This window comes from Sciurus carolinensis, chromosome 12 (genome assembly GCF_902686445.1).
Source record: "Sciurus carolinensis chromosome 12, mSciCar1.2, whole genome shotgun sequence".
Classification (NCBI taxonomy): domain Eukaryota; kingdom Metazoa; phylum Chordata; class Mammalia; order Rodentia; family Sciuridae; genus Sciurus; species Sciurus carolinensis.
Genome location: NC_062224.1, coordinates 118,402,581 through 118,428,610, shown reverse-complemented (window position 1 = coordinate 118,428,610; position 26,030 = coordinate 118,402,581). Strand labels below are relative to the sequence as shown.

Below are 26,030 nucleotides of genomic sequence, written 5' to 3'. Positions count from 1 at the left end.
CACGCCCTGTGTGAGGTTCAGGTCCATCCTCGCAGCCCAGCCCTGTGGCACGCCCTGTGTGGCTGAAGTGTGCCCTGCCTTCTCCCTGGACTGGACAGTCTCCATGTGAGCTGCCCTCACTCCCTGCCCTCAGCGGTCATGTGGCTGGACGTGCTCCTGGATGCTCGTCCTGGACACTCTTGCCGCAGACGTCCAGCCATGGCAATCACACTTCATCACCCTGCGAGCACTGGCCCTGCCTGGGCCAGAAGCAGCGAAAGCAGAGCTGTGTCCAGTGGATTGGACCATGACACCTTCTTTAGCTAAAGGGTCACTGAGCCCTTGGGTTAGAATGTTGAGAAAACCCAACTTACGTCCCCCCCCCCGGTCCCCCAGATCAGGAAGTGCAAGGTCGTGTAGCCCCTGGTAGAGTCACCGGGGGCTGCCAGAGACCCCCGCCTGCAGGGTGTCCACTGACCATGTCAGCAAATGCGTGAGAGGCGGCTGCCCTTCCACCCCAGGAGTAGTTAAAAGGAAAGGACGTGCTGCACTCAGACCAGCCCAGAGGAGTCTGCCAGGGCTTCCTACCAACCCGGAAGCCGCTGGCTAAGGGAACATTTACCAGACGATGAAACTACTTCTGGTCAGCAAGAGAGCCAGTGTGGGGCAGCAAAGCCAAGTGGCGGCCCAGGGTTCTGGGGAAGGGGCTGCTGTGGGTCCTGCAGGGAGTGGTCAGCCTCCTGAGGAGTCTCTTGCAGTGGGCTGGGCTAGCAGGCCCCCACAGAGGGCCTGGCCCAGGGGCAGGGTGGCTGTGGCTGAGTCACCTGACCGCTGGACTGGTGAGGGCCACTGCAACTCTCCTTCGTCCCACAGGAATGCCAAGGCGACTGTCCCAGAAGCGGCAGCGGGTGAGCACAGCACGTGAGTGTGTGGGCTGGTTGAGAGGTACTCGGTGTCCACCCACGGGGTAGGCCTGCTTCCCAGGCATGGCAGAGGCACCCCCATCTCACTGCTGCAGAGGGGAGCGAGGCCAGGAAGCCTCGCTGGATTTACTAGTTCCTCCTGAGCATCTTCCGGGTGCCAATAAAACAGCAGCCTGATTGACACAGGATGGAAGATGTCGGTGGGGAGGACCAGACTCTTCTCACGAGGTGGGAATGTTTAAAAGGTCATTGGGAAACACGGCGAGCCAGGGAAACACTGGGCAGCCGTGGATGGCTGGTCCTGGAGAGACGCTGCGGAGGGCTGGGGACAAGGAGCCTGGGCTCCTCCCACATCAGAAGGCCCCATGCAGGCCCCTCTGTTTACCCAGGTTGGAGAAGCTTCAAAAGCCAGGAGACAATAACTATAATCAGGAACCTGACCTGCAAAGCTGCCCGAAGCAACATTTGGCCACTCTATCAAGACAAGATCAGAGGGGCCTGGGTCCCGGGCTTGGCCCCTGCTAGGAACCCAGACTTCTGTATGAGTGGGTAAAATGAGCCGGGAGTGCAGGAGTTTCAGGTTCCTCGTGGTGCCAGAGCCCCCGGAGGCAGGATATGGCATTGACCGCGGCCGCTTCCACACCTGACATAACACCAGAGTCTGAAATCTGATTCCAAGTCACGCCGCCTGCACTGTGCGGAGGTCCATAACACTGCTGATGCCAAGCAGGGTCCAGGGGCAGCCGGAGTGTTGCCCGCCTGGCGTCTCCCAGGAGCACCCACCGGGGCTCTGGCAGAAGCCCAAGGACCTCCATCATGCTGCCAGGACTGTGGACCGGAGGATTCCCTCGGAGAGGCAAGTCCTAGCTCGCCATCGGACGTTGGTCGGAACTGCCTCTCTAACCGTGGGCGCCAAGGAGTCTTGAGCTGGGACACCTCGTCTTGCTCGTGGGCAAGTCTCCTGAGGGGTGGCTGTGCAGAGCATTCCTCAGGAGCCGGGGGCAACTTACACAGGACTGTGCTTCAGGGTGCAAGGAGGAAACAGAGCCACAGAGCCTTGCTCCCCCCAGAACTATTCTGGAACTGCGTGAGAGCTGCAGATTCCGCCATCCCTGGGACAGTGCCCATGAACACACCAGACTGACCGACACAGAGTCTGCAACAGTGTGGACCTGGGCTGAGTCTGGACATCCTCCTCCTGCACTTCCAAAGGCACAGGTCCGCCAGTCAGGACACCCCAGCTGGGAGCAAGCTGCGGCCACAGCCTGGGTGCCTTAACAGGAATGGGCGCTGACTCTCCAGGTGAGCACTAGTGCCCAGAGTCCCATGAGCAATGGGAAGGCACCAACAGGTGTGCAAAGCTGGCTGTCACTTCTGCAGAGCAGGAGCGCAGTTTGCAACCTGTGACCCTCAACGGACAGAGAGGCGTCTTCAGAGTCATCACTGGATAGAGATGTGGAATGGGAATCAAAGCATGAGCCGTCTGAAGGGGTGGAGTGGAGACAGAGGTAGGACAGGCCAGGTCCCAACCTAGCCCCAGGACAGGCCGGCTCTGCTGGTGATCCAGGCAGAAGGGCTGGGGAGCACTAGGCTGTTCTCCTTCTTTTCCACGTCACCTCGACCTTCTTCCCCTCACTAGATGTGAAGTCATAGGGCTGTGGCTGCAGGCCTGGAGGAGGGAGGCTCCTCAGGCCCGGGCCCTGTGCCTTCTCTCTGGGAAAACCCAGTGCCCTCAACCGTGCAGTGGCGACAGTAGCCCCTCCATCGGCACCAGTACAAAGCCACTGGTCACAGCAGGAGCCAGGTGACGTGGGAAGCGTCTGGGGACTGGCAAGAGGCCCACGGCTGAGGCCACAGAGTGGGCAGAGCTGTCAGCACCCTGGGGCAGAAAACTGGGCATAGGTGAAGGGAAGAGGCGGAGGCAAAGGGAAGAGGAAGCAAGCACGCAGGAAGGAGCCTGCCATCGGCTGGAGCTGGGAAGGCACAGGCTCGGCAGGGGCCAGGGCCACTGGAGCCCTCTGCAGACCCAGACTTTCCTGACCCTACACTGGAGCCCTCTGCAGACCCAGGCTTTCCTGACCCTACACTGGAGCCCTCTGCAGACCCAGGCTTTCCTGACCCTACACTGGAGCCCTCTGCAGACCCAGACTTTCCTGACCCTACACTGGAGCCCTCTGCAGACCCAGGCTTTCCTGACCCTACACTGGAGCCCTCTGCAGACCCAGGCTTTCCTGACCCTACACTGGAGCCCTCTGCAGACCCAGGCTTTCCTGACCCTACACTGGAGCCCTCTGCAGACCCAGGCTTTCCTGACCCTACACTGGAGCCCTCTGCAGACCCAGACTTTCCTGACCCTACACTGGAGCCCTCTGCAGACCCAGGCTTTCCTGACCCTACAGGATGGGACAGAGCCCAGACCTAAGCACACCCGCATGAAGAGGTCTCCACACGACCAGAGACAGAATGCAGAAGGCAGAGGCCCCCAACAATGGGCCAGCACCTTTTGACACTGATAACCTGCTGCAGGGGTTCAGCAGTCAGAGACCTGGGTGGGAGTGCAGCACAACGAGCAGAACACACGTGTCCTGTTCCACACCCCGGACAGCGTGGCTGACCCTACACCCTGCTGCACCTAGAGGACTCGCGCACCTGGGTTGGCCCTGGTTCCTGTACACAGCTGCTAACTCCTTACACACCACGGGGAACAAGGTTCCCTCTCACCACCTCACCATGGGCAGGAGGCCCCCTCTCACCACCTCACCATGGGGCATTAGACCCCCTCTCACCGCCTCACTGTGGTCAGGAGACCCCCTCTCACCGCCTCACCGTGGGGCATTAGACCCCCTCTCACCACCTAACCATGGGTAGGAGGCCCCCTCTCACCGCCTCACCATGGGGCATTAGACCCCCTTTCACCACCTCACCATGGGGCATTAGACACCCTCTCACCACCTCACCATGGGTAGGAGGCCCCCTCTCACCGCCTCACTGTGGTCAGGAGACCCCCTCTCACCACCTCACCATGGGGCATTAGACACCCTCTCACCACCTCACCATGGACTGGAGGTCCCTGCTCACCACATCATGGGCAGCATGTGTCCATGCCAACTCTCTCGCAGGGTTTTAGCCTCCAGAACCAAGGGTCTCAGCAATTCCCTATGACCCACCAGGTCTCCAGTCATCTGCTGCAGCACAGGTAATGGACAGAGCGAGGGAGCCTGCAGGAACCTGAGAACTCCCTGGTGTGCCAACCTGGTCTGGGGCGGCACAAACACCTGTTTTCCTGTCTGTGCCGTCCCTGTGCCTGATGTACCCTCTTGTTCTGGTGAACAAAATGCTGTGCTACACAAATAAATTGTAGCAGGGAGAGCCTGTCGATTAAGAGATCTGAGACTTTCATCCTATCTCAGTGTGTAAGCCTCTGTGGGTTCAAACAATCCAGCTGTGGAGAGATCGTTGAGGGCATTTGGATATTCTTAATTTTCAAGCGTGAACTGTAGTTTCTAATGTTGTATAAATCACCAGCAATGCTTTTTAAAAAAGTGAAACGTGTTAGGGAAACACTGTGCTATGTTACGAATTCGCCTTTATTATTTAGAAAAGATGAGGCATGATGCAGAAGGATCCAAGAAGTAACTTTTATCAAAGGCATTGGCACGTGATTGACCAGCATTTCTCTGACAACCTATAGGAAAGAAGGAAGGGTGCAAGGGAAGTATTGAATCCAGGTCACCTTGTATACAGTACTACGTGCATCTCCGTAGCATCTCTCCCAACACCCAAGTACTCTCATTTGCAAGTGAGCAGACAAAGATCAGAGAGTTTCAGAGCCCTCCCAAACACACCAGCTAGGAAGTTCAACCTCGAGCTACCACCTCAACACCTTGCTGTGTGAGGACCCAGGTGAAAGCAGAGGAACTCTGTGAACGCACACCTTCCCCACGGCACGTTGGCTTTGTGATCCTGAACGTGGGCACCTTAGTATAACTTCCTTAGGCAGTTGGAAATAGGCTTTTTGTGGTCCCAGCCCTGGCTGAGTCGGCCTTTGAGATACAGCACAGATCCAGTGTTCTCTGGAAACGGATCCAAACCTTAAAGGAGGAGAAGATAGGAACCTGTTCTCATCTGGCCGGCAGCCGGATCCTGGCTCCCGTTCCCAGTGACTGGCCCGGACAGGACTGGCTCAGTAGAGGCCACTCTGCTTTCTGGCCAACAGGACAGACAACAGCCACCAACCTGGGCCCAGAAACAGAAACTCCTTCTTCCCTCAACGGCGGCCACCCCATAATAGTATGCAGTTCCTACTGAGGAAGAAGAGCAAATTCGTCCGGCTTTCAGGCCACGCGAGCTGAGAGTTTCTGGGATCTGAAGTCAGTGTGAGTCCATGTTAGAGATCCGACAGAGCCCAGGCGGCAGAAGCAGCCAGTCAGAACAGCCCCACGGGAGGCCAAGCTGAGTGCCCGAGGGGCAGAGCTCCAGCTCACCTCCGGGTGTCCGGGGCTCGGCTGCACACCTGAGCACCGTTCTTGGGTTTGCGCAGAGCAGGTAGGGCAGCAACGCACAGCAGAGCTCCGGGCCCACAGTGGGTCCCTGGGCCACATGGATGCCCTGGTGGAGTCTGACAGCTGGGACTAACGGCGACCGGTCCCTCTTGTGTGCAGGACACTAACAATCTGTCCTGCTGACCACAGGGCAAGCCCCCACTGGGCCTCACTCAGACCACTAGAGAGCCTGTGGAAGCTAGCAATAGGCGGGGTTCTCTCCTGAGAAATCAGTTTGATGTTGTGTCTAGGGTGGAAGTCATCCAAAAGAAGACCTGGTCTTTTAAACAGACAGAAGTCCTAGGTGGCCACTAACAAAGTGACCTTCTCAGGTAAGCCCCGCCATGCCTTTAGGAACAGAATGCAGGTATCACTTTCCTTTGATAATACAGATCACACTAAATTAATCAAATCCAGTCCTAATAGGAGGAGAAACGTCCCTTCCTCTCGGTAGCACGTAGGATTGTTAGATGAAGTTCTAGCAAGATACTTGTTCTGCTCTGTCCACTGTAGAAACCTAGGACTTCCTCTGAAGCACTGTCCAGACCCAAGACAACAAGGTCCATTTATCCAGGAACCCTGGCTAAGTAACCCCTGTGTCCTGAGGGCTTCTTCTGATGCAGTCAGGGCACAGAAGTCCCTCCTCCTCCCAGCAGACCCCTCCATTAGGGAAGGTGACCATCTACACATCCAGACCCTCTGAGCAGACACAGACCAGTCCACTCCTCCTCCCAGCAGACCCCTCCTCTCCTCCATTAGGGAAGGTGACCATCTACACATCCAGACCCTCTGAGCAGACACAGACCAGTCCACTCCTCCTCCCAGCAGACCCCTCCTCTCCCTGTCATTAGGGAAGGTGACCATCTACATATCCAGACCCTCTGAGCAGACACAGACCAGTCCCCTCCTCCTCCCAGCAGACCCCTCCTCTCCTCCATTAGGGAAGTTGACCATCTACACATGCAGACCCTCTGAGCAGACAAGACCAGTCCCCTCCTCCTCCCAGCAGACCCCTCCTCTCCCTGTCATTAGGGAAGGAGACCATCTACACATCCAGACCCTCTGAGCAGACACAGACCATCCCCTCCTCCTCCCAGCAGACCCCTCCTCTCCTCCATTAGGGAAGGTGACCATCTACACATCCAGACCCTCTGAGCAGACACAGACCAGTCCCCTCCTCCTCCCAGCAGACCCCTCCTCTCCTCCATTAGGGAAGTTGACCATCTACACATGCAGACCCTCTGAGCAGACAAGACCAGTCCCCTCCTCCTCCCAGCAGACCCCTCTTCTCCTCCATTAGGGAAGGTGACCATCTACACATCCAGACCCTCTGAGCAGACACAGGCCAGTCCCCTCCACCTCCCAGCAGACCCCTCCTCTCCTCCATTAGGGAAGGTGACCATCTACACATCCAGACCCTCTGAGCAGACACAGACCAGTCCCCTCCTCCTCCCAGCAGACCCCTCCTCTCCTCCATTAGGGAAGGTGACCATCTACACATCCAGACCCTCTGAGCAGACACAGACCAGTCCACTCCTCCTCCCAGCAGACCCCTCCTCTCCTCCATTAGGGAAGGTGACCATCTACACATCCAGACCCTCTGAGCAGACAAGACCAGTCCCCTCCTCCTCCCAGCAGACCCCTCCTCTCCTCCATTAGGGAAGGTGACCATCTGCACATCCAGACCTCTGAGCAGACACAGACCAGTCCCCTCCTCCTCCCAGCAGACCCCTCCTCTCCCCCATTAGGGAAGGTGACCATCTACACATCCAGACCCTCTGAGCAGACACAGACCATCCCCTCCTCCTCCCAGCAGACCCCTCCTCTCCCTGTCATTAGGGAAGGAGACCATCTACACATCCAGACCCTCTGAGCAGACAAGACCAGTCCCCTCCTCCTCCCAGCAGACCCCTCCTCTCCTCCATTAGGGAAGGTGACCATCTACACATCCAGACCCTCTGAGCAGACAAGACCAGTCCCCTCCTCCTCCCAGCAGACCCCTCCTCTCCTCCATTAGGGAAGGTGACCATCTACACATCCAGACCCTCTGAGCAGACAAGACCAGTCCACTCCTCCTCCCAGCAGACCCCTCCTCTCCCTGTCATTAGGGAAGGTGACCATCTACACATCCAGACCCTCTGAGCAGACAAGACCAGTCCCCTCCTCCTCCCAGCAGACCCCTCCTCTCCCTGTCATTAGGGAAGGAGACCATCTACACATCCAGACCCTCTGAGCAGACACAGGCCAGTCCCCTCCACCTCCCAGCAGACCCCTCCTCTCCTCCATTAGGGAAGGTGACCATCTACACATCCAGACCCTCTGAGCAGACACAGACCAGTCCCCTCCTCCTCCCAGCAGACCCCTCCTCTCCTCCATTAGGGAAGGTGACCATCTACACATCCAGACCCTCTGAGCAGACACAGACCAGTCCACTCCTCCTCCCAGCAGACCCCTCCTCTCCTCCATTAGGGAAGGTGACCATCTACACATCCAGACCCTCTGAGCAGACAAGACCAGTCCCCTCCTCCTCCCAGCAGACCCCTCCTCTCCTCCATTAGGGAAGGTGACCATCTGCACATCCAGACCCTCTGAGCAGACACAGACCAGTCCACTCCTCCTCCCAGCAGACCCCTCCTCTCCTCCATTAGGGAAGGTGACCATCTACACATCCAGACCCTCTGAGCAGACACAGACCATCCCCTCCTCCTCCCAGCAGACCCCTCCTCTCCCTGTCATTAGGGAAGGTGACCATCTACACATCCAGACCCTCTGAGCAGACACAGACCAGTCCCCTCCTCCTCCCAGCAGACCCCTCCTCTCCTCCATTAGGGAAGGTGACCATCTACACATCCAGACCCTCTGAGCAGACACAGACCAGTCCCCTCCTCCTCCCAGCAGAGCCCTCCTCTCCTCCATTAGGGAAGGTGACCATCTACACATCCAGACCCTCTGAGCAGACACAGACCAGTCCCCTCCTCCTCCCAGCAGACCCCTCCTCTCCTCCATTAGGGAAGGTGACCATCTACACATCCAGACCCTCTGAGCAGACACAGACCAGTCCCCTCCTCCTCCCAGCAGAGCCCTCCTCTCCTCCATTAGGGAAGGTGACCATCTACACATCCAGACCCTCTGAGCAGACACAGACCAGTCCCCTCCTCCTCCCAGCAGAGCCCTCCTCTCCTCCATTAGGGAAGGTGACCATCTACACATCCAGACCTCTGAGCAGACACAGACCAGTCCCCTCCATCTCCCAGCAGACCCCTCCTCTCCTCCATTAGGGAAGGTGACCATCTACACATCCAGACCCTCTGAGCAGACACAGACCAGTCCCCTCCTCCTCCCAGCAGACCCCTCCTCTCCTCCATTAGGGAAGGTGACCATCTACACATCCAGACCCTCTGAGCATGTCCCCTCAGGAACTCAATGCCCATAACTGCCTGTGGCAGACAGTCTCAGCATCTTCATTTTGCAGATGAGGAAACTGAGATAGAGAGGTTAAACACACTGCTCAGGGGAGCAGAGAGGTGGGATGTGGCCCAGGCCTTTGCCCGTGAGGTCTGCCTTGAGCCTCGCTCCCTCACTCTGTACCAGCACCTATGGGACAGGCATCCCCTGGAAGGAATGTGTTTTGGGTCCTCAGGGAGGTGTGAGGACCCTTCAGAATGTCTGCTGTTCACAGAGGACCTGTCGACCCAGCTCAGCCCAGCAGCAGTGTCCCCAGGGCAAGGGCACCCACAGCACCCCAGGCTCCGGCCCCTGGCCCCTGCTCACCTCTCCAGGCAGGAGTGGGGCAGCGCTGCAAGCCCTTTACACATCCTGGCAGGTGTCTGGCGCCTCCGCTCTGGACACAATTCTCAACAGCGAACAGGGAAGGGTCTTTGAAACCTTCCGCAGGGTCTGGGGCTGCCTTTCCCGCTGAGAGATATATAGGGCTCTGGCCCAGCCCCTTGTGGCTCGGGACCAATCCAGGGCTGCCGAGGAATCTGCAGCAGGACAGGGCGGGGACAGCTCCTGCACTGTGCTGCCGGCTGGGCTGCCAGCCTGGACTGCTGGATCCAGAGGGCTGCCCCAGCATGCACAGGACCCTCAGGCTCCAACTCTGACCTCAGGCAGGCTACAGTGAGGCTGTGGGCTTCCCAGGAAGGGCGCCTCAGGCCACTCAGACCTGTTGAAGACAGCCATCCTGAGGGCTGCAAGGGCCCCTGGGGTCACTGAGTCCAGCTTCCCTCCCAGTGGGGGACAGCCTGGGTTTCTTGCAGTGGAGGGGTGGGGATGTGAGCAACCAATACGTGCCAGGCCCTTGGGTGGACACGGGAGTTCAGGAGGCGCCTCCTGTGCTCAGGACCTTGGCACACTCCAGGGCAGCTCTGCAAGTGCAGGTCTGAATATCCTGCGCCTCCATGGGAGGTGGGTGTCTGTGGGCCTCCTGGCTGAGGCTTGCCGCTCCCGCCCTCCAGACTTCCTGCCTCCTGCCACTCAAGAAGTCCCAGGAAAACCAAGAAGTCAGCCTGAACGTCCGGTTGAGGCTAGGCACTTGCTAGCGATGGCACACAAACAGGTGCCAGAGCGATGGCAGAGCCCAGGCCCAAACCCGCAGCACCACACTCACTCCAAGAGCAGCTCAGGGTCTGGCTCCCAAGAACAACCTCAGTTTTCCTGTTATTCCGAAGTTAGGAATTCAAATGACTCTCTCCTCGGATATTCTTTCCTTCAAATCATTAGCTAAGACCTGTCGATTCCATGTACTGTGACCTGATGCTTTAAATCAAATGAGAGAATAGATGAACATCCAAGCATACTACACACAGGTTAATGCTGCTTTCCGGAAGCTTCCTTTTAATTATCAGCATTCTGTACTTGGGATCATTAGGCAGATTGTATTTCTTACTCTGAATCATAATCAAAAAGGCTTACAGGCCAAAATCTCTGTGTGTGCGCACACGCGCTCATGTGTGTGTGTGTGTGTGTGTGTGTGTGTGTGTGTGTTTGAACAAAGGCCCCATCTGCTCACTTTGCAGCGCCGACTCTGAGTGTGCTGTCAGGCACTTGGATGTCCACAAACACTGCTTGAACTGAGCATGCTGTCCCAGCTCTGCTGCTCACTGGCCAGCTTGACAAAGCAACTAGTGAACCATGGTTAATGACCTGGACCTTGGTGGGAGAAGGCAGATGACCCGGCCTTGATTGGTGCGCTGTTAATAATATTGCTTTATTATGACTTTATTCAAGGTAGAGACAAGCTTGAGCTAAAAATAACCTGTCTGGACACTAGAGAGGTGGAAAATATGACTTTGCTGTAGCATGGCCCTGAAGCAAGCTCCTGATAACCTGGAGCTACACAAGGGTATAAAAGCTGGTCCTGCCCACAGCTTATTAATCTGTTCTCCAAGAACCTTAGTGCTTTGAGACTATTGATAGAACTCAGAGCACCCAGGTCCTCACATTTGGTCATCTCCAAAGTCCCCAGTCAACCATTCTGGCACTGCTCAAAATGTCAAACCCAAAGTCTCCACTGAGGTGAAGATCAAGCTGTAAGCCCCTGTGAGAGGCCAAAGGCACAGCTACATACTCCAAGCTGCAGGGGCACAGGGAGCACCCCATCCAAAGGAGGGTAAAGGAGGGCCAGAGCAGAGCCGCAGTGGGTAACTGACCTGGGCCTGGATATAAAGTACACGAAACAGGTGTAAGAACAGGTGCCCTGGAGAGAGCTCCCCTCCCTGTTCCAGTTTCTGCCTGCTGGGTTGCAGGGAACCTAAGGAGCACACTCACTCCTTCCCTTGGGAATGCAAAGGACTTCCTAGGATCTGACCACATCCTGTTGAAGTGTAAATGACCCTGTGAGGCCTGGTAAGAGGAGCCCATCTCCCTTATGGCTGTCCTTTGTAAACACAACTTCCACTTGAAAGTCTTACACACAATCATATACTGTTTTTTGAAAACTTGTGCCCAATTGTATACTGTTTTAGACTAGAACATATATGGCACTAGATCGCCTATAAATATTGTGAAAAAGTGGTCAGGGGTGCTCAGAGCTTGGAGCGCTGGTCTCCTCTGGGTCCTCCGGGTAAGGTAAAGTTTGTTTCTCCCACTCTTTGAGTGCCCTTTGACAGACCCAGCGGAGCAACCTCGAGCTCAGGGCTCGGGCTGTGCTGGAGCCCGGGTCCAGGCGGCAGGGTGACTCTGACCTGCTGCGCTGCCCACAGCTCCCCTCTGGGGCTCGCCCTGATCTCCTGGGCCTCTGGGACCCTGCAACCCTGAGCCCTGCACTGTCAGATTTCAGGACCTTCCCGAACTCTTGCTGAGAACAAAGTTTTCAGAGCATCCCTGCTTCTTAAAACACGTCTTCATGTTGGATTCGGGTCCTGGTGCACACAGGCGACATCCTCAGGGATGCGCGGGCCGTCGCGTGGCATTAGGAGGCGCGCGGCTGACGACCTTCACTGTCGTCACAGACGGCATCAACTCGCACGGGGCGGTTAGCGGGGTCCGAGGTTCTTACACAGTAAACTTGGCCCTTTTGTGAACACGTGGTCGGTAATGAAGGACCCGCGGCTGCGACCTAAGTACCCGGCTCCTGTACTATGAGCAACAGGCTTCGCCAGCCCTTGACACTCCTGGCAGTCCCTCTCTGCTTTAGAAATCCCCAGCGGAAACAGGATTTTGTGGAAATTTCTATGTCGACAACTATGTTATTTTTAAGTAAATATTTGGATCAGTCCATCAGTATGTACTCAGTTCTAATTCCAAAACTTTTACATCTGCCCCTTTTACATCTGCTTTTGGCCAGAACCTCGAGGCCTGGGTGGAGTGGAAGGGGTAAGAGCAGGCCGGCCCCGTCTGGGTCCTGGGGAAGGCCTCTGCGGCCGCAGGGTTTTCAGGAACAGTCTTCTTCGGGGAAAGCTCCCTCGCACCTGTCTTTCCCAGTGTTTCTTCATTGTAAGTGAGCACTGGGTTTTCATGTTTTCACCCACCTCCTGAGGTGGTCCTGCTTCCTGTGCTCTGTCAAGCTAGTGAGCATGGACTGACCGCTGTTAGACCAACTCCACGGTCTTGGAATGAAACTCATGGTACTGATTTGTGTCCCAATTTGTGTATTTCTTGATTCATTGGCCCAGAGTCTCTTAGGGACATTCGCCCCTATGTTGATGAGGGACCTGGACCTGACACCTTTTTCCTTGTGATGAATATGCGTCTTCATTGTTCACGTCACAGCCTGGTGATCTTGTGACGCTAAGTGTGGGGTGTGCCCTTCTTCTCCCCTTCAGGAGATGTTTCCACAGAATGACTTACTTCTTCCATGAATATCATGAAATCCATTAGGGAATCACCGAGGCTAGGTTGTTCTCTGGGGAAAGGATTTGAAAACAAAATCAATTTCTGCTTCAGTTATCTCTTATCACATAAAAAAGCAATAAAAATTCCGTGGCTCATAACTAGCTCATCACTTTACATACTCCTGTGATAGTCGGGGCTCCCTCCAGGGCTGCCCTCCCCTGGAGGGGGCTTCCCTGTGAGCCCAGATGCCTTGGTCCATGTCTGCTGCTGCTGGCTCAGTCACTCACACCCCTCCAAAGGACGGGAGGCAGAGGCTGAAGGGTGTCAGGACTCCAGGCCCAAGGATTACACACTGTCACCCAAAGACCAACAAGAACAAGGCCAGAGGAGGAGCAGTTCATTTGGCTCACAGCTTCAGAGGTCTCAGTCCATGGTTGCCTGACGCCATTGCTTTGGGCTGGGGTGAGGCAGAGGTCATGGTGGAAGAACGTGGTGGAGGAGGAGATCTGCTTAGGACATGACGGCTGGGAGGCAGAAAGCCTCACTGGGGACAAGAGAAAAACCCCAAAGTCACGTTCCAGGGACCCCTTCCTCCCGCCACGCCCCACCGCCTACGGTGACCACCCAGTGAATCCGTTCAAGTGGGTTAATGCACTGACTAGGTTAAGGATCTCAGGACCGACCGACCACCTACCTCTGAACACTGTCTCACACATGAGCTCTGAGGACTCCTTGTCTGAACCATAACAAATGGTAAACTACTTCAGAAAACTGCTCGCAAGCTTTGCTTCTTTTTAAGTCAAAAACACGTTGGCACTGTGGCCTTGCAGCTCCGCTTTAAATATCTACTCACCGTAAATAAAAAGATATATAAACACTAAGATTTGCACATCATTACTTTACTCATGAGAGAGACTGGAAGAAATCCAAAGAGTACCACGGGAAATGGACTTGGGAGCGCCACTCAATCAGAAGTGACGGAGATGACCGCTGGTTCCTGCAAAGCTGTGGATACAGCTCACGAGCTGGTCAAGCCAACGCAGCTTGTCCGGGTGCATGTGCGCCCTGTTCTGATGTTAATTCCAGACCACAGGAAGGCCAGGCTGCTGCTCAGGAGGCAGGCAAGCCTCCGGGAGGTGGAGATGAGGGGTTTCTAAGTGCATCCGAAAGATTCTGGGTCTTGTTGGAGAGGCTGGATCACCACACTCGTCTGGTTTCCCACCCAAGACTGATGCCTCTGGCAGTGAATGAATGTCACTGCGACTGAGACCTCCAAGCTGGGTCCACCTTGACCCAGGGCTTGCAGCTCAAGTCTCTCCAGTTTGCAGCGTCCCCCACTGGCCCCTCAGGGAGCCCATGCTTTCTGAAGGTCCACGGGACAGGGTCCGATGGGGCACGAGTTCCCTCTGTCAAGTGCCTGCTGCACCTTTTGAGAGACAGGCAGTCTCCACAGGCAGCCCAGGTGCAGGGGTGTGTTCCACTGCCATGGAACATTCCATATGTAAAGGAGCAAAGGCCTGGCTTTCAGAATGGGAGAGCCTGCCTCCTGCACCAGCTGGCTGACTTCGCTGAAGACACGTGGACCTTCTAGGGAACAATGGAAACCTGACCTTGCAGTTGTGCCAGTCCCTGAACACAGCTTACCCAGCACAGCTCTGGCTCCTCGGCATTTGAGGGGCTGACAGCTGGAGCCATAGGACTGTCTGTCAGTTTGAGTGGCAGATAATTTGATAGCAGCATTTACCAGAAGCAGCAGGAGATCTGCAAAGCCAGGAAGATGTTCTTGGCTCTGCAGTTTGAACAAAAGTGGGGTCAGATGCAGATGCAGAACCCACCCTGCTGTTCCTGGTATCCCCTGCTTCTCAGAAACCACGTCCAAGGGCAGGCCCTCCCAGCTCCCTTGGCTCTGCCACACACCTCCCAACTCATCAGGTGCTCCTGATCAGCATGGTCTCCAGACCAGTGCCCAGCAAATTCATCACGCCCATGTCGCCTGCTTGGAACTCATCCTGCAGCACTTCTAACACTCGGGGAGAAAGGAAGCCAGGTTTGCAAGTGATTTTTTATATTTTGGCAGATGTTTGGAACAACATTAGCAGAAACAATGATACTAGCAATAAATGAAAAAGAAAATGAAAGTGCTCACAGAAGCCCTGGGGCAATCAGCCTCTCTGAGTGCCGACTCTCGATTCTCGGGTGGAGAAACAGGACACAGCCAGAAGGACTCACCGAGAGCAAAACGGAAGGCTTGTCAGGCAAGAGCCGTGGAGCTCAGCACCACGCAGACCTGTGCTGGGGCGCGGCTGGCCCAAAGGCCTTCGTCCCGACAGCCCTCCATCCAAGTCCAGCAGCGTGAACACAGCTCATGGCCGGAAACACTGCTGTGGGGAGGCCTGACCACAGGAGGCTCCTGACCCCGCTTTCCAGTGCCAGGGGTCCACACCCCACAGGGATGAGATCTCGATCCACCACGTCTCTGCCTCTGTCCCCGGAGGCGGGTGCGTGCAGGTCAGCTGGGACTACCTCGTCCACCCTCTCCTTCCCGCACGTAGGTGCAGCATTCTCGGCTTCCTGGTTGGAGGAAGGATCTCGTCATCTGATTTCCGAGCTGCCTACGAGGCGCTTTCTTCCGTGTGGAGTTCCTTGGAGCGAGGCTGCTGTGGCAGTAGGTCATCAGCCAGTCCCATGGCTGCCCTTATTGGGGGACACGTGTCTGCTGCTGGTGGCCTCGTCCACCCCAGCCTGCTGGCCAGTGTCTTCCTGCTCCTCTTCACGGTCCTCACGTGCCTGTGGGAGAGCTCTGCTCTTCTGCCCTAGTCCCTTGTGATCGGTGTGGACTTAGATCAGAAAGGCCAAAGAAGGCCGCGAGCGCAGCACGGCGCTTGGATGTGAGCAGGGAGGAAGGCAGCGCCCGTCCTCGTGAGGAAGGTGTGCAAAGGTGACCCTGCAGAGGGCTTTCAGGGTCCCTCAAACCAACCCAAGCCCCATCGTCCCTGTCCTTGGGTGCCACACGGCTCTGAGAAGGAGCCTCGGGTCCTGTGGCTCCAGTGCCTGCCTGTCTGCAGGTGGAGGAGCTCAGGCCAGGGCGGAGCGGCCGGTCCCAGCTCGGGGAAGCAGCTGGCACTGATCAGGACTTGCACTGGGGCCAGTGCAGGGCGCGGCTCCCAGGCACTCCAGCCCCACCCTCCGCATCACCGTTTGTTAAAGCCTGTCCCCAGAAGCGCATCACAGGGCCACTCTGCACGCCGCTTGGCTTTGCTGCCTTGGATTTGCTCAGATGAGTTCCCGACACTGAGCAGGAAGTAGAACCCAGGGAGAATTGGGCCCATTGGACCTGATGTCGGCTGATATTCTGCGTCTCTGTTTTGCAGAATGCTATGATCTGTCAGATACTAATTAAGGACAAAACGAGAGCATTCTGGTCACTCAATTGAGAAGCAGTGGACAAACACGTGTAAATAGGTCCTTATGTCTGCTCTTCTAATGTTCCAATAAAAAGTACGGAAAGACGAACTGCACACAAGCCACACAGAAGACTCACACAGGGCACAAAAGGGCTCTCGGAAGGGGCAGCGTGAAGGGGCAGCCACACGAGAGGAGAATTCATCAGGAAGAACGTGCCGGTGGCCACAGACACAGGAAAGGCTTCAGCATCTCTCTTCAAGGACTGAGCACTGCCTCAGGGCCACAGCACTCAGGCTGGGGTGGCTGGGTCAGGTGGCACCAGGTGTTGGTAGGACCGCAGAGAGGCTGCGCAGCCTCTAGTTGGTGATGGGCCTGTCAAATGGCACCACTGTGTGGAAAACAAGCTGGCAGGTCCTTAGAAAACCAATGTAGGCCAGGAATGGTGGCACAGCCTCTCCCTGCAGCAACCTGGGAGGCTGAGGCAGGAGGATGGCAAGTTCAAGGCCAGCCTCGGCAACTTAGTGAGGCCCTAGGCAACTTAGCCAGACCCTGTCTCAAAAATGAAAAAAGAATTAGGGTTGGAGATGTGCTCAGTGGTTAAGCACCCTTGGCTTCAATTCCCACTACCAAAAACAAAAAAATAAGAAAACAAATACATACTTAACATATGGCCCCGCCAGTCACACTGGAGGCCCACAGAAGCTTTTTTGTAACAGCTAGGAGTGGGAAAGAGCTACAATGTCCCCAGTGGGTGATAGTATGCAGCACAAAGAAGAGCAGACAACCTGCCCAGCCACTGGGAGGGGTCTCAAGGAAGCCATGCTGAGTGAGGAGGAGGCCCCTCCAACAGCTGTATGTGCCTGAGGCCATTCGAGCTGCAGAGCTGGCAAGGGTGGCTGCTGAAGGCCGAGGCCAGGCTGACACGGCGCTGGACTGCAGCGGTGGCTCTGGGCTGGAGTCCTGATCTGAGGAGCCCTTAGCATTCAGAGGCGTCTGGCGCCACGAGATTGGATGAGGTCACGGTGGAATGGTGAACACCAAAGAGAGGTGCCGTGTCAGGAGCCCCGGGTCCCAGTGCATCCGAGAATCCACGAGAGCAAGAGAAGCGAAGACGGCCCATGGCAGAGCCAGAGCTGCGGGATTTGGGGTGATTTCCTTTTTTTAACACTGTGCTTCTGGAACTTTAAAAATGATAAAACGTTCAAATCAAGCTTCAATGTGTTTGGCAAATGTTTGAGTTCAGGGCAAGTCTGGGAGCGTCATGGACTCCAGGGTCAGGACCCCAGAGGACAGATGTCCATGCAGGAAGGCAGCACAGAGGACCCAGCCCACCTCCAGCGCGTCCTCCCTCTCACATGAGCGTAAGGGCCAGGACCGAGACGCATCCCTGACGATCATGTTCTGCAGAGCGACCCTCCTCGGGGTCCCGGACACCACGGGTCGGGGCAGCATCTGCAGCGTCCCAGTAGTAAGTCTCCAAGGCTGGTGAAACGGGGGTCAGCTGAAAGCCCAGCCCTGACCCTTCTTGGTGGAGCGCCTGGTCAGCAGCCCTGGCAGAGCTTGTCCACATGTTTATGCATCCGCATTTTTGCCCTTTAATGGATGGAACTTTATAGACCATAAATTAAATGGCCCAGAGAACCTCAGAAGCTATTTATTCTTGCCCTCTGCCAATCTTCTGTGTTGAATTCCTGACTCCGTGGCACTTAGCTGAAATGGCATTATTCTGGCACAGATAATATTTCCTATGTTCTTCGGGGTCTTTTCTGCCAAGAGCTTCAGAGAGCAGTGAGGAAGCAGGAAAAGCTCTCTCCTCCCTGCAGAGGCACGTCTGGAAGGTGCGGCCCGGCACTAGTGCCCAGAGGTCCGTGGTCCACGCACACCTGACAGCAGCAGGCTCCTCAGCGAGTGGGGAGCGGTTCTGCCTGCAGCAGAGTGGCTGCATCCAGCAGCCCCGCGTGCTGGGCACCCTCGGGGAGGGTCTGAGGCTGAAGGCCCAGCTCTGGCTGCCCCACACGTTTGTCGGTGTCTCTTCTCTTTGCCTCAGTTTTACAGCTGCGGTGACAGCTTCCATATCCTCACGTCGGCCTCCTCGGTCCAGCCCCTTGTCTCTCAGCTCTGGATGAGCCGCAGGCTGTTCTTCTGCAGTCTCTGCAGACAGCCTGAGACTCGACTGGGTTGTCCTTGGGGCCTCGTGTCCTGACTCAGCCAAGATTTCCCTGATGGTGTTACACTAGGGCTGAGCCGAGCTGCCCACCTGGCACCCATGTTGGTCAGGAGCTGGGGCAGCTCTGGGCATCGGGAACTCCACGCATTGAGCCAGGGAAGCCGAAGGCCATGGACAGCACTTCTAGGGCTCTGTGGTGTTAGCTCATCTACCCCTCATGAAGAAGAACCTTGCCTGCCCTCAGAAGAGGAAACCAGGCAGGAAAGAGCCAAGGTTTGCAAGAGAGTCAGGGCCACTTGTAGACCCTCTGGAAGGAGGGCCTTCCCTGTGAGGAACAAACCAGAAGCCTGAAGACAAACTTCAGAGGCTGCCTCCAGATGGAGGAGTGGGAGAGTCTCAGAAGAGACTCCTGCCTCACGGCCCAGGACGGACAGCCCTGAGGCTGCCTGCCCCCCACGCAGGCCTTCCAGCTCAGGACCAAGGCTGGCGCCCTGTCCGAGGGCTGTGTCTCCCAGGGCGCTTGATGGACCCGAGGCCGGTGCACACGGGAATCTCCTCCACGCTTGTCTCTGTCCTCCTCATGAGAGGGTCAGGGCCCTCACCTTCCTGCCTCAGGAGCAGGCGAGTAGGGCGTCTGTTGTCCAGGTGGAGCGGCCGGCAGACCTCTGGCTTCTCCCCTGACACATGGATGAGTAAGATGGACTCGGCTCTGCCCAGTGCTGATGGCCAAGCCCACTTTCAGGATGAGGCACAAGTTGGTCCCAGCCACAATGTGGAAACTTGCCTCTGGAGCCGGGAACTCTCCGTCACCTCGTCCAGAATGGAGTCACACTGCTGGGCCTGCAGGACACCCTGCCCTTGGGACTCACGGAAGCAGAAGAGAAGACAGCAGCAGAGTCCTTGATCCCTGGCCCAGGAGATGAGTCCACTAGGAAGCAGGGTGAAGCCAGGCAGCTCTCCCCACGAGCGAGGGCGAGGCGGCCGCTCTCCATGTGCTGGGGCCCGGGAAGGGAGCTGGCTTTGTCCACCCTTACTGCACTGCCACCGCCGACCAGGGGGAGATGCAGCCGTGGACCTGGAAAGAGGGGCCCTGAGAATGCCCAAGGCTGAGAGAGCCCAGGGCGAACTCTGCAGGGTCTGCAGGGGGCAAGCAGAAGTGAGGCCATGACGAAGACTGTGGATGAGCCCACCGTCTCGGAGCGAGTGCGAGGGGAGGAAGAGGGAAGAAGAGCACGCGTGAATGCCCAGAAGGCAACCACTCAAGGGCCACCCGCCCGGGGCCAGCGCTGAGCCAGGCCCGAGGGCCACCCGCCCGGGGCCAGCGCTGAGCCAGACCTGAGGGCAAGACCAAGCGTGGATGGGATTCCAGTTTGTGTATACACACAACAAAATGCAGGGTGTAAAAAGGCTTCCCCTGTGCACACTCCGTCTAGTCCACCCCATACAATTTCCACAACCAAAGATGGGAGGGGGACTTGAACACGTTTTACAGAGCAGGACACAGTATGCTTGGCTGTGTGTTGGGGTCAATCCCCCCACTGACTGACCCCATGAAAAGCTGATCTACATTGGCAAGGCACCCAGGCCACTGGGAATACTGCTGGGGGAAAGAAGGGCATCCATGGGCGAGGCTGAGAACCCGATGGCCAGCATGCTCTTCACTAGAACAAACCCAAATTTTCCCAAAAGAATTTTCCTGAAATTATCCAGATGCTGCTTGATGTCTCTGGGAAAGTTCTTTGAATCAGTATATCCCAGAGGGACCAGTGGGAAATCCTGGACTCTTCAAAGCTGCACAAGAGACAAGTGGGTGGGTAGATGAGTTCTGTAGAACTGTCCTCTGCAGACCCGAGCTACCCAGCTTCCATGAGTTCTCACAGAGAGTGGCTCTGCATGACAGAGGGGAGGTGGAGGGTGGGCTGCACTGCCTGACTGGGGAGTTTCTCATGAGCTCACCACTCAGGGCAGGGCCTGCTGCAGGGAGGGGGTCACACAGACCACCACTCAGGGCAGAGCCTGCTGCAGGGAGGGGGTCACACAGACCACCACTCAGAACAGGGTCTGCTGCATGGAGGGGTCATACAGCTCACCACTCAGAACAGGGCCTGCTGCAGGGAGGGGGTCACACAGACCACCACTCAGAACAGGGTCTGCTGCAGGGAGGGGTCATACAGCTCACCACTCAGAACAGGGTCTGCTGCAGGGAGGGGTCATACAGACCACCACTCAGAACAGGGTCTGCTGCAGGGAGGGGGTCACACAGACCACCACTCAGAACAGGGCCTGGTGCAGGGAGGGGGTCATAGAGCTCACCACTCAGAACAGGTTCCTCTGCAGGGAGGGGTCATACAGACCACCACTCAGAACAGGGTCTGCTGCAGGGAGGGGTCATACAGACCACCACTCAGAACAGGGTCTGCTGCAGGGAGGGGTCATACAGACCACCACTCAGAACAGGGTCTGCTGCAGGGAGGGGTCATACAGACCACCACTCAGAACAGGGTCTGCTGCAGGGAGGGGTCATACAGCTCACCACTCAGAACAGGGTCTGCTGCAGGGAGGGGTCATACAGACCACCACTCAGAACAGGGCCTGCTGCAGGGAGGGGGTCACACAGACCACCACTCAGAACAGGGTCTGCTGCAGGGAGGGGTCATACTGCTCACCACTCAGAACAGGGCCTGGTGCATGGAGGGGTCATACAGACCACCACTCAGAACAGGACCTGCTGCAGGGAGGGGTCACACAGACCACCACTCAGAACAGGGTCTGCTGCAGGGAGGGGTCATACTGCTCACCACTCAGAACAGGGCCTGGTGCAGGGAGGGGTCATACAGACCACCACTCAGAACAGGGTCTGCTGCAGGGAGGGGTCATACAGACCACCACTCAGAACAGGGTCTGCTGCAGGGAGGGGTCATACAGACCACCACTCAGAACAGGGTCTGCTGCAGGGAGGGGGTCATAGAGCTCACCACTCAGAACAGGGCCTGCTGCAGGGAGGGGTCATACAGACCACCACTCAGAACAGGGTCTGCTGCAGGGAGGGGTCATACAGACCACCACTCAGAACAGGGTCTGCTGCAGGGAGGGGTCATACAGACCACCACTCAGAACAGGGTCTGCTGCAGGGAGTGGTCTTGGCAGCTCACCACTTTTCAACTCTGACACAGAAAACACTCGGTCATTTCTCCAGAAGAGGTGATGGTACCAAATCTGGTTCCTGGTTGCTGGAACCTTGGGTGTGTGGGAAGCAGGCATGGACGTCAGTGGAGCGGTGTGGGGTAAAGCTCAGCCGTATCAGAGAGAAGTGAGGGTGGGTCTGAGGAAGACAGGATCCTGAGCCAGGATGGGAATGCCCCTGCTGGATGGGAGTGTTCTGGACCCGGTGCTGATGTGGTTTCCCCCAGATCGGGGACTCTGCAGCTGGGAGGTGAGGGGCTGAGCCACAGAGGACCCTTCGAGGGCTGACTCCGCACGATCTCTCTCTGGGAGGAAAGGGGCCCGCCAGGGTCGGAGCCGGAAGTCTCAGACCTGGTCAACAAGCAAAGGGCAAAAATTTCCCTTCTGTTTCAGTGCCCAGCTTTCCACACATTCAGAACGGGTCTCGTTTTAGGGTTTTGTATGTTGCTTTGTTTGTTTGTTTGGGTTTCTATTTTGCTTTTTACCAGAGGGAGGTACTTAGAAGCAGCACCAGCAGGGTCTCACGGGACCCAACTTGTACATCGCCAGAAAGGAAGCAAGGTCCAGAGAGCAGCCTCCAGGGCTCTGGCAGCTGGGACTGGCGCGGCCCGGCCTTGCTTTTCTGTCTCTCCCCGGGCTTTGGCCTTTCTCAGGTCATACTTACAATCTCCCTGGGGCCCTAGATAATGCTTTTATATCCTGTCTAATTTTCCCATGACGCTTCTGTTGTTTCCTCTTTCAGATGTGACCCGAGGGCCACAGACTGGCCTGGCCCAATCCCCAGGGCACCTCGGGGGACAGTGCTCCCCAGGGAGAGGTGTGGATAGGCTGCAGGCCTCAAGCCTGTTCCCACCAGCCAACCCTGGGCAGTGCAGGAGGCACCTTAGCCCACCAGCATGGAGACCAGGCATGCCTGCTGCTTTGTGGTTTGACCTGTTCATTAAAAAATTGTTAGTTTTGAATATTGTTGGAGGAAAACCCCAACTGGTTTCTCAGGACTCTGCTCTGGGAAAATCTCAGCTTCAGGAAGATTGCATTGCAGACGGTCTCTACGAAATAGCTCGTCAACAAAGGCCCTCTTCAGAACTCGACGGTAGCGGGTGAGAGACAGAGGCTAGCCTGGAACGTGGATGGCAGAGGGTAGGGCCCTTCCCTCCTGCATGGTGTCTTTCTGCCCCGACTCGCCTGGGCAGCCGGGTGAGCGTGGTAGCACAGGGACGTGACTCCACTTGTGTGATCCGGAACACAGACACCCAGCTGCCGGGACCTTGCTCTCTCCCCGGGTTCCTCCTGCCTGACCTCGTAAGTTTCTCTATTAGCTGTTCACCTCGAGTTACCGAGCCGAGACTCAGGGCCTTTTCTTCAGAAGGAGGATACAGAGACGCCTGTCTGTTGTTCGTAGTCAGCGGGGTGATGCTGGGGGAGGCCAGGTGTCCACAACTGGTCACGGCAGTGAAGGTTCATCTCTTCATTTGTGAACTAGATATCTGAACTCCCTGTTGACGTCGGGCACTGTAGAACACATGACCCAGGACAGGGTCGAGAGCTGTCAGTGTCCGGGCAGGGGCAGGTCCAAGAGCAGGCTTGCACAGCGACTATGGGGGAGGTCAGAGGGGGCACAGGGGCTCTGTCCACAAGCTGCTGCCCAATTGCTGGGAACCATGGCAGGTTTTCATGGCTCCTTAGCATGATACGCTCCACCTGGATCTCCCGCGGGGCTGCATACAGCCTGGTCAGAGGGAGGATGTTTAGAAAGGTGAATTAAAGCAGCTCCAAGCAGGGTCAGAGGCTGCTGTGGGAGATTGCAGCCGGGTGGGCGCCAAGCCTGGGCACCCAGGGGACGGACTGACCGGATCCCAACAGGGAGGGAAGACACACCAGGCTGTGCAGGGGAGGCCATGGCTGGCTGCCCCAGCTTCTGTGCTGGGGGCTTGCAGGCCACACCAGGTGCGTGCACACCCGAGGGGCTGCACCCTTGCTGTGGGCACTCGCCAGGCGGGCCTGGTCAGGGAGGGCCCTGTTAGAGGAGTAGATGTCTCCCCAGCACAAGCCAGTGGGCCTGGACTTCCCAATCTCCACTTACAGAACAGTGAGTCTCAGAGGAGCAGAGAGTGGGCAAGCAATTTACCCAAGGTGGCGGAGCCACGAAGACCTGAAGCAGGTTCAGACCCAAAGGTGAAGCTTACTTACTTTTTCTTAGGCCCTGTATTTCACAAACTTAGGAATTAGGCATATTTATACTGAATTATTTATAATAAAAATTTTGCTCTTGTCCTGTGTGATGAGTTCTATTTCCCTTTATTTTCAGTCTATTAATGAGGTCTTTAGTTGGTTGGTTGATTTACGAATCCTACATGAATATTTGCTTTTCTCATTTGCCTATTTGCTTTCTTGAGAAAAATGTTCTTATCATCACATCCTACTGTGAGTGCTTCAAAGCACATGGCTTTTGGTCACTCGAGGCCAACAATCTCCCAGAGCATCTCTGATGGGCACTGGTGAACACCCAGGTCACCCCTGCTTCCACTGGCGATCCTCACTGCACCTCCCTCCCCGTGGTCCTTTGCGAGCTCACGGAACCATGGCGAGCGTGAGGCCAGCAGCATCCTGGGCTCTGCTCTCGGTTGGATGCAGGGGAGGTGCGCAGCCCTGCCAGTGTGTGGGAGTTCCGCCTGCACCGTGTGACTTGAGAGCCCCGGAGGACTGGAGGATCGGGACAGGTGCAGGGGACAGCGGTCACCTGGAGTGAGCGAGCATCTGCGCGTGTGCACACGGAGTTCACCACGGCCCGAGCGGCATGCACGCTGCTGTCAGCCTGACGCCCCAGACTCAGAAGAGAAACGGAACGCTCCATTCTGTCGCTCAGCTGGCTGCGCGTCAAGCCAGAACTCTGCTGGGTGCCAGAGCTGTGCGCTTCCTCTCTTCCTGGTTTGAACCTGAGCTGTGATGGGGAATCAACGCAGGCCTGGGGGAGAGCACTGCCTGGCCCCACTCACCTGCCCACACCAGCCACCATGGACACTGGCTGGCCTCCCCTGGCCTGCTGGCTCTCTGCCTTCCTTCTTTCTGGTACAGACACAAGGCTCGGGGCCACTTTGTAGCCTGTCCTTAAGACTGCCGTGGACAGCCCCGTCTGGATGGCCTACAGCCCCTGGTCTCATCTGATTCCCAGGTAGAACAGCAGACCTGGCTCTGCTCTCGAGACGCACAGACCTCCCTCCTGGGCTACGTCAGAGCAGGGAGATGCAGGGCCTTTGTCTCCAGCCTTCTGAGGTCTGTCACCAGCTTCACCCAGGGCTTTCTTCTCGTGTGGGACGGAGGACACCTCAGTCCTCAGTCTACGTTTTCCAAACATTTCGTTTCCTCCAGTTCTTTCCTGAAAGAACTTCGGGAAAGAAAGCCAGGATCTGCAATCACAAGCTTCCTGCTGTTCCCTGGAGCAGTTAGTTACTGTAGGGAGAGGGAAGGGAGAACGGGGAAGAACGTCGGGAAGAACATCGGGGAGAAGAGTACAAAGTTTCAAGAACATTCAGCTCCATTTTTCTTTTAGCGAAGCCTCACATTCCTACGGGGAAAAGATGCTTCTCATCCAGATGCTTGATCCCTCTTCTCTCCCCCAGAGGGCAGAGCCTGGATCCAGCGGGGCTACTGAAGGGATGTGAGCAGAGTCATCCACACGAAGTGGAAAGCCCACTCAGAGTGGAGTCATGATCTGGAGGTCAGCAGGCAGGCCAAACCGTCCAACGTAGTCAGAGAGGGAAGGGAGGCGCTGGGTCTGTCCCTGGGCAGGGCTGAGTGCTGAGGCTCAGTAGGGCTGCTCTGGCGGGGTCCTCCTCACAGGCCCTGATCAGCGGGTGTGCAAGGTCAGTACTCAGTAGCTATTTGCTAGCAGGACCTGTGTTTTTGAGGGCCAGCATGCCCGGCAGCACCTCTTCTTGTGCTTAGATGGTACGGTGCTGGGCCTGGGGTGGTAGCTGCTGGAAGGTCCCCTTTAGGACTGGTGTTGTGGGACCCCGTCTCAGGGTCAGGCTGCGGCTTCTGTGTTCAGACCCTGAGCCTGAGCTGGGGTGACCCACCCTACTCCAGGGCCACCGTCACACCGTCTTCTATAAAGGCGTTTTAGGCCCCAGCCTCTTCATTCAGTTCCCAGTGACGGGCCCGCTGCCTCTCGCAACCCCCTCCTGGGACCAGGCCGACTGAGCCGCGTCACATCACTTCCATCGACAGGGTTCTTCCTTGCCCTCGGTCCCTGCAGGGCTGCACGCTCATGCTTCTCTGGTCTGGGTGGACGTCCTTCTGCAACCTGGTCTGGGTGGCATCTGACTGCAGCCGCCCAGCCTCCTACCCACCTCGGACCCCCGACCCTGCTAGGGCTGGACCTGGGCAATGGGGGCAGGACTCACTGCCCACTGCATGTGTTTTCTGCCTCAATAGTCATGTTAGGTCAAGCGGAAGCCTAAATGGCCACAACTCTGAGTCTTTCTCCTGGAAGATGGCACTTTGGAAGCCTTTTCTGAGAGTCATTATCAGCATTTTCATTTTTGAGAGGACTCCGGA

The 26,030-nt window shown here is 56.7% G+C and overlaps 1 protein-coding gene across 1 annotated transcript in view; it reads right to left on the bottom strand.

Annotated features, from left to right (window-relative positions):
- Positions 1-9,336, bottom strand: part of Rgs5 (regulator of G protein signaling 5) — a 61,031-nt gene extending 51,695 nt beyond the window's left edge. The window contains exon 1 of the mRNA XM_047521053.1: positions 9,215-9,336. Coding sequence (XP_047377009.1) covers positions 9,215-9,258 — 44 coding nt within the window. The 5' untranslated portion in view covers positions 9,259-9,336. The remainder of the gene's footprint in view (positions 1-9,214) is intronic.
- Positions 9,337-26,030: the final 16,694 nt, after the last annotated feature.